This window comes from Salvelinus sp. IW2-2015, linkage group LG5, assembly GCF_002910315.2.
Source record: "Salvelinus sp. IW2-2015 linkage group LG5, ASM291031v2, whole genome shotgun sequence".
NCBI lineage: Eukaryota > Metazoa > Chordata > Actinopteri > Salmoniformes > Salmonidae > Salvelinus > Salvelinus sp. IW2-2015.
The window spans coordinates 16,853,170-16,861,763 of NC_036844.1; the positions used below are offsets into that span (position 1 = coordinate 16,853,170).

The following is an 8,594-nucleotide window of genomic DNA, read 5'->3' on the forward strand; positions in this document are numbered from 1 at the left end:
AGCTAAGGCTGGACAAATATTATTTATAAGAGATAAAATAGCATACCAAATAGCATGTTTTAATATGTTAGAATGCTATATACAGCATTCTCTGTATATAAGTGGACATTATAAAGAGCCATATTTTTTCTAATAAACAATGGCCAGTTTGGGTTGCAGTTGCATGTTTTTTTGTGAAAACAAATAGGTCATGTCTGGCCCGCAAATTCGTTGTTTTTTAAATAGGTCCCTTGCACTGATTGAGTTTGACACCCCTGGGCTAGCTTATCTACATAGCAAGCTAAAAACACAGTGCCTAACGCTAGATAGCTAGCTGCTGGGAGGATGTCATGTCATTGGAGGAGTGGGTGAGTGACCCACCACCCCCCCCCCCCCCCCCCATATCGTTTTTGCAGCTAGAGATGCAGGTGTTATTTGGTTAGCTGGCAAGAAATGTGATTCGCTTTGCTAGCTAGCTATCTATGCTGAATTTGAACGATTGTTATCCACATTTAGCATATCTCTTAGTTGTCAGTCAAATGTATTTGGCATTGATCAAATGGGTGGGCAGGCAGACAAGTTCCCATTCAGTTGTCAAAACGTGGGTTGGGACAAGCATGCATTGGCAGGCAAGATGCAGAAGGACAAGCAAGCTACTATTCCCCATTGTTTCACTGCAATGCTGATGAACAACTAGCTTCAAAAGCTTGAGAGGGTTTATCCAATGTACCCTTGTTAGAGTTTAGCTTATCTTGCTCTGGCTAGCATTAGTTGTTGATCTTGTTGTTGTTGATGTGCATAACTGGGGGAGAGATACCTTTTCATGGTTGTTTGATCAATAGGACTGTGAAGTTCCCAAATGTAAGAGGACCCCTGTGGTATTTACATATTTGCAGAAATCCATTCAGGTGTATTTTGTGGCTTTTGGCCAATGCGTTGTAATGCTCTAAAGTCGCACTGTTGCTTCTGCCTGTAAACACACAGTCCATTCCAAAGTGAATGATGGCAGGCCTGTGTGGCAAATGGCTTATTTGATTAGCTATTAGCTCTGATTGGCTATGGCATACCGGTCTGCATAGACACCAGTCCTGGACAAGACAGATGTTTTTATTAGGTTTTATTTGCTGCAGTGTCTATTAATTGTCCAAACAGAATTTTCACAAATGCCTTACTATACGTCATTCCCAAACATTCTACAAATGTATGAAAATTTGAAAATGACCATAACTAAGTGCTCGCTTGTCAGAAAATAAAAACAAGGTGTCATATTCTTACTGGAGGTGTATATGAACATATTTTAATACGATGTCATGTTACTAAAACACTGTCAGTTCCACTTTAAGTGCCGTTGAACAGGGTATGGTAGTAGGTGCCAGGCACACCGGTTTGTATCAAGAACTGCAATGTTGCTGGGTTTTTCACACTCAACAGTTTACTGTGTGTATCACGAATGGTCCACCACCCAAAGGACATCCAGCCAACCTGACACAACAGTGGGAAGCATTAGAGTCAACATGGGCCAGCATCCCTGTGGAACGCTTTCGACACCTTGTAGAGTCCCTGGCCCGACGAATTGGAAGTTCTTAATGTTTTCTACACTCAGTGTATGTGGATAGGATTTCAAAGAAACTTCTTCAGGGATTTTTCCAGTGTGGCTTGTGCCTGAGACCGTTGCTGTCCACCTTTCTGTGGTGCTGAACTTCCAAACGAGTCACTGTCTGTTTCAATGTTGCTGAATCTCCAAATTACCTATCCCTCCATTGTTTAAGTTGTAGTGTAAAATACTTTAAAATAGGTTTAGTTTCAAATCCTGTTTAACATTGTAGGTAATGTTGTTCTCGAATAATATAGCTAATGGCTGAAAGACTACTATGTCATATACCATACATTTCTCAGTCTAAATCTTTCATATTAGCCTCTCATGTCCACTGTTCTTTTATTTTCTTAATTAATCTATCTTAATTGTATATTTGTCTAGAAATGTATGTGTATATATATATATATATTTTTTTATCTTTCTCACTTTTTATTATTTTATTTATGTACAGTATGTAAAGCACTTTGAAGTGCAATTTTCTCTGTTAAGAAATGTGCTTTGCAAATAAAGTTTGATTTGATTTGATAAATCAACTCTAATCAAGTGCTATTTGCATGTGATGGCATAGGATTGCATTGTTCATATTATTGTTGGTGGCCTATTCTTAGATGGCATGCACATATTACCTACCGATTGTGACTGCGAATATCTGTAGAGGACAGCCTGTGGATGTTTATGCGGTTTTGTATAAATTCTAGGCTGCAAAAGATAATGAAGGATGCAATCTCATCCCCATGAAAGCAGATGAGGATGTTGAATATTGTGTGCATATTGTGGTGAGAAACCTACTGTAAATTCAAAAGGGAACGTACAGAACAGGAAAATTGCATAAAGCAGGGGTGTCAATCTCATTCCACGGAGGGCCGAGTGACGTAGACAAGCAGGTGAGGGGAGTTCCTTAGTGACCTTAATTCATCAATCAAGTACAAGGGTGGAGCGAAAACCCGCAGACACTCAGCCGTCCGTGGAATGAGTTTGGCGTGTCATAAAGGAACAAGAGACCATATTTTGTATTTCAGTACGACATTTATTGAGCAAATGCTGCTGGGAAATCATTCATGATGAGTAAAGACATGGGATTGCAAACTGTAGCACCTCATGTATGTTCGGTATTTAAATTCAAGTCCATCCTATGCATACAGTAATGTATGTGTGCGCATTTACAGATTTATTTTCAATTGCACTCGTAAACATAATAGACACTGATACAAAGCATGTTTAAGGCTAGGAGTTTCTTCAAGGTTATTTATGCGTTAATTGCTTTGGGTACTGTATGTTCATGATCATGAGTTCATTGCACCATCGTCATTCTCTTTCTTCACTGTATTGTATTGTAGTTGATTGTATTTTTTTGGCTCAATTGGTATCGTCACATAATAAGTAAGCTTACTTCTGAAGTGGACCCTCCCACCTGGGCCCCCCAAAAAACTTCATTTGAATGAAGATACATTTCTATCACTCTCCCATCCATCCATCCATACATACATGTTAGAGAGGGGACTCCCTCCCTGAGCTAGCATGCAGACGCCCCCACCCGTGAGCCCTCCTGTGAACTGCAGATAGAAAGAGAATTAATAATCTGTCCCATTCCCAAATTTTCCTGACCACATCTGCAGAAAAGCTCATTTATAGCTTCACTCAACATGCATTTTAGAAATTTTAGCTTTGTCACATCATATGGCTTCTCTCTTTGCTTTTCTGTATGTTTGAGAGTGGTTATCTTTATTACATCGCTCTAGCTGTATGATTGCTTGTCGTCGTGTCCTCCTCCCTGACCCTCCTGGGTGGATTGGTTGGGGCGCAGTCACTCGGTTTCGGTCACCACCTTGACGGACTTGGAAGAGTGTTTCTCCATCGTCTTGCTGGACACCATCTTCTCCTGAATCATATCCTCAGACTCTTTCACAGTCTCGGTGACAGTGACTGATTTAATGACATGCTTGGCTCCGTCCTCTCCAGTGGTGATGGTCTCCACCGTTTTGGTGATGACCACCTTCTGGCTGGGGTCATCTTTCTGGTTGGGGTCATCTTTCTGGTTGGGGTCATCTTTGGTGGGGCTCTCGTCCACTCCATTTGAGATCACATCTGTCTCCTCTTTCTTCCCATCGTCTTTTTTGTCCTCTGGGGCACCCTTCTCCACTTCTCCGCTCAAAGCTGCATCTTTCTTTTCTACCTTCTCTTCCTCTGAATCACCCTTTTTGTCTACTTTCTCTTCTGCAGCCTTGGGGGCCTCTGACTTGGGGGCTTCTGGTTTGGGAGCCTCATCCTTAGGAGACTCTGCTTTAGGGGATCCTAATTTGGGGGATTCAGATTTGGGGGACCCTGCAGGTTTGGGAGATTCAGATTTGGGGGAACCAGCAAGTTTGGGGGATTCAGATTTGGGGGATCCAGCAGGTTTGGGGGATTCAGATTTGGGGGATCCAGCAAGTTTCGGGGTTTCAGATTTGGGGGAGCCGGGTTTTGGGGATTCAGATTTAGGGGAACCAGCTTTGGGGGATTCATGTTTGGGGGATCCAGCTTTTGGTGACTCAGACTTAGGGGACCCAGCCTTAGGGGATTCAGCTTTCAGGGAGTCTGGCTTGGAGACTTTTGGGGCCTCAGATTTCTGGACCTCAGCTTTTGGGGCCTCACTCTTGGGGGCATCTGTTTTTGGAGACTCTGTCTTGGCTACATCTGCCTCATCTGTTTTGTCATCTTTCTCATCCTTTCCTTTCTTATCTTTCTCATCCTTATCATCTCCATCTTTGGATCCTTTGTCACTACCTGCAACTTCCTCTTTATCACCACCCTCCTCTTCTCCCTCTCCCTCTGCTGTCTCTTCTTCTCCTCCGCTTCCTTCCTTCTCTCCAGCCTTCTCTTTGTCAGGAGAAACCATTGATTCTGGGGCTGTCTCCTCTCCCTCTTCCTTTCCTTCTCCCTCATCACCACCTTCTGCATCATCTCCCTTCTCACCCTCATCCTTTCCTTCTTTCTCACCCTCTTCTTCTTTTTCTCCCTCCTCGGCACCCTCTCCTCCATCTTCTTCTTCATCACCACCGTTTTTGTCCTCCTCTTCCTCCTCAGCAGGGGCGCTGGAGCTCACTTGGGCTTCAGTGGAGGCTACAACCTCTTCTGAGTCACCCTCTCCCTCTTCTCCATGTCCCACTGCTTCTTCTCCTTCCTCTTCTCCCTTATCCTCTCCTTCCTCTTCTCTGTCATCTGTGGCCTCTGCCTCCAATGCTGCAGACAGCTCCTGGGCAATCTCTTCCAGGTCCACGTCCATTTCAGACTTCTCATCCTCCACCCTGGTCTCCTCAATGATCTCCTCTACAAACTTGTGCTGGACCTTCAGTTTGGGAGGCCCAGACTTGGACTTCTTAGAGGAGGTGACAGCTTGGCGGTAAGGGAAAGTGCTAAAGTGGGTCTCCTCACCTTCTAGGAGTTTCCTGCAAGAACAATAGAAAATTAGATATAGTATAGTGTAGGCCTAATATAAAAGTTAGGGTTGATATATACTGAAAAAATATATAAATGCAACATGCAACAATTTCAAAGATTTTACAGTTCATATAAGGAAATCAGTCAATTGAAATAAATAAATTATGCCCTAATCTATGGATTTCACTTGATTGGGCAGTGGTGCAGCCATTGGTGGGTCTGGGAGGGCAAAGGCCCACCCGCTTGGCAGCTGGGCCCACCCACAAAAGGGCTTTATTACAGACAGAAATACTCCTCAGCACCACCGAACCACCCCACCACCCCTCAGACGATCACGTAGGTGAAGAAATTGGATGTCCTGGGCTGGCGTGGTTACACGTGGTCTGCGGTTGTAAGGCCGTTTCGACGTACTGCCAAATTCTCTAAAGCGACGTTGGAGGCAGCTTATGATAGAGAAATAAACATTAAATTATCTGGCATCAGCTCTGGTGGACATTCCTGCAGTCATCATGCCATTTGCATGCTCCCTCAAACCTTGAGACATCGGTGGCATTGTGTTTTGTGATAAAACTGCACCTTTTAAAATGGCCTTTTATTGTCACCAGCACAAGGTGCACCTATTTAATGATCATGCTGTTTAATCAGCTTCTTGATATGCCACACCTGTCAGGTGGATGGATTATGTTGGCAAAGGAGAAATGCTCACTAACGGATGTAAACAAATGTATCTACAACATTTTTGAGAAATAAGCTTTTTGTTCATGTGGAACATTTCTGGGATTTTTTGTTTCAGCTCATGAAACATGGGACCAACACTTTAAATGTTGCCTTTATATTTATATATATATATATTTTACACATGATGAAATACAATCTTTTTGTTCCTTAATAATGAGTACAATTTTTGTTTCTTCGTGTTTAAAAAATATATCCGTCGCACTGTACCTGTATGCAGCAATCTCGATGTCAAGAGCCATCTTGACATTGAGCAGGTCCTGGTACTCGCGCAGATGACGCGCCATCTCCCACTTCGTGCCCTTGAGCTCATTATCCAGCTGGTGGATGGTCTCCTGCAGAAAACAAGACCAAGAGACATGAGCTGGTTAGGAGCTGTTATTACCTAGGCCTATGTGGAACTCTGAAAAAATAATTGGTTATCTATTTTTTGGTGCAGGGAGGATATGTCTCCAAAAGGACAGAACCCTTTGGAAGTAATATGTAAACTGTAAAAAAAAAAAAAAAAAAAAAATACTATTTCGTATTTTGTTCCTAGTAATTAGGCTATATCACAAGCACATTGAAACGTGTGTAAATTTACAACACATTAAAGCGCTTTGAGATTTCATTACAATATCGTTGCAATAACAATTGAAAGTGTGAAGTCACCCTGTCTCCTTGTAAAAGGGCAAATCAATTGATATGTTGGAGACCGTTCTGCGCAAAAGGTTAGGCTATTATTGTTCTGTGAAATAATTTATTCTGACGCAGTGTACACTGTTTCAAGGGCAGCCTCTTCACACTTGTTCAATAGTCCTCCTCGAAATCTGTGTGGGGTGAGGCAAGGACACAGCCAATGAACGCATCGACCCGCGTCTCTGACTCGGCAAAAAAAAAAAACGTTTGCTGCATTATGTCTCCCCTTAATTAAGAACCCTACAATGTCTCCTGACTTTCACCAATTGTCGCAGCGTATAAGTAGCCTAATGCTTCAACAAGGATGGGCGATGTAAAAGCCGTGCCCATAAGATGTCAGCATTGTGCCATTTATCGTAAAGCAAATGCGCAGACACCACCATTGCGCAGAGCTTGTATACCTAGATAAAACACATCTATCTATATTAACACAATAAAACAAATATAATATGTAAATGTTTCTTTCTCAAAGTAGGGAACTCTACTTATAGGTAGACCTAAATTAAGAATAAAAACCTCATAGGAATCGTGATAATATCCTCGCACGACTCTGGCACAATTTGATAGCCTATATGATAAACGAAACACATCTGATAATATTATTTAGCCAACTCTCTTCACTACGTTGCTTCTCTAATTACACAAAGAATACAACTTTATAGAACACTTCACCATTAAGCCTGTGGCTGGGGGTTTCTGTATGAAAACAACGCCAACAGTGGGTCTCATCATACCTGCAGGCTGGACAGGTCGTTGTTGTGTCGGTCCTCGATGTCATTCAGCTGCCTTTCCAGTGACTCCCTGGTTCCCCGGACGGATTCTAATTCCACGGTCTTGGACTGGAGCTGGCGGCGGTAGTCCGCAATCTCATCACGGGCGGACTTGATTGCATCTTTGTTTTGTTCCGCAGCATCAGTGAGCTTGGAATAGCGGCACATGAACCAGTCCTCCACCTGCTGCAGGTTCTGGTTGGAGTGGCCCTCGAGCTGGGTGCGGATCTCCCGGAGCGCCTCGGTGATGTCCGTCTTCTGGAAGTCTTTCCTCTCCATGGTCACCTGCGACGCCTGCACCTGGGCAAACAGCTCGCTCACCTCTTCCTCGTGGTTGTTACGGATAAAGGCAATCTCATCCTGCAGTGACTGGACTTTCTTCTCCAACTCCGACTTCACTAACTCAGTGTCGTTCATATCTTTTTTGAGCGCCCGGATGATGCCTTCCGTCTCATCCCTGATGCGAGCTTCCTCATCGAAGCGGTCCCTAATTCTCTGGATGTCCTCCTCGATGTGGTCCGTGTCGAGCTGGATCTGCGCCTTATCGTGGTGGATCTGCTCCAGCATGGAGCGCAGCTCCTGGAGCTCCTGGTCGTATAAATCCCCTAGCTGGGACTGCGACACCTGCTTCTGCCGCAGCGCCTGGATCTCCTCCTCAATCTGGCTGTTCTGCTGCTCCAGGTAGTGCACCTTGTCGATGTAACCGGCGAAGCGGTCGTTGAGCCCCTGCAGCTGCTCTTTCTCATTGGAACGCTTGTAGTCTCCGTTAGTTTGACTGAAATCAACGCTGTCGGCGGAGCTGAGGAGTGTGGAGCTGTACGCTCTGGCTACCGGCATATTGACGCTCCTCTTGTAGGGCTTGTTAGGGCTTGACCGGGACCAGGACTGAGAGCGGAACCCGCTGGAGGGGGTGCCGGAGGAGCGGCCGTAGCTTGTCCTACTATCCATGCTTCTCCTGAATGGACTCCCTACCGTGTCCACCGGGTGGTAACTCATCCGGCCAGACAAGGAGGTGCGTGTGCAAATGGCTGGGAAGGTGTGCGAGGTGGAGTAGTGGGGTGGGTGTGTGTGTGTGCAGGTGCGGGGTGGATGGCGCTCACAGCATTCTTAGCCTCACCGGCTGTCCTTTATATACGAAAGGCGCAATCGTTAAAAAGGCAAGTAGGAACTGTTTTTACTGGCTCATTGATCTAAGGGGGGAGGGCCATGTCTCAACCAACCCCTCAGACTTTTCAAGAAATACCACGTGGGAGTGTGAGGGTTCGTGGGTGGCGGGTTGAAAGGCAGAGGAATAATCACACAGGGGAAAAAAGGAAAGGGGCGATTATCATTAGGATGTTTCCAGAACTGGAATCATTCATTCGAAACCATGCAGATGCTGAGTCATTCATTAGGATAGCCTATGTGTTCAGGTATTT

The 8,594-nt window shown here is 44.5% G+C and overlaps 1 protein-coding gene across 1 annotated transcript; it reads right to left on the reverse strand.

The window, feature by feature from the left end:
* Positions 1-2,730: 2,730 nt before the first annotated feature.
* nefma (neurofilament medium chain a) lies at positions 2,731-8,283 on the reverse strand. Its single transcript, XM_023987604.2, has 3 exons — positions 7,141-8,283; positions 5,939-6,063; positions 2,731-5,001 (listed from the first exon to the last, which is right to left on the reverse strand). Exons 1-3 carry the CDS (start codon positions 8,170-8,172, stop codon positions 3,381-3,383), a joined length of 2,778 nt encoding a protein of 925 aa, XP_023843372.1. The 5' UTR covers positions 8,173-8,283; the 3' UTR covers positions 2,731-3,380.
* Positions 8,284-8,594: the final 311 nt, after the last annotated feature.

Excerpts from the sequence above, each read along its gene's own strand:
- nefma (XM_023987604.2), bottom strand. The coding sequence starts at position 8,172 with ATGAGTTACCACCCGGTGGACACGGTAGGGAGTCCATTCAGGAGAAGC. Across the intron at positions 6,064-7,140 it reads ACGACCTGTCCAGCCTGCAG|GAGACCATCCACCAGCTGGA; the intron begins GTATGATGAGAC and ends TGTTTTCTGCAG. Across the intron at positions 5,002-5,938 it reads ATCGAGATTGCTGCATACAG|GAAACTCCTAGAAGGTGAGG; the intron begins GTACAGTGCGAC and ends TTGTTCTTGCAG.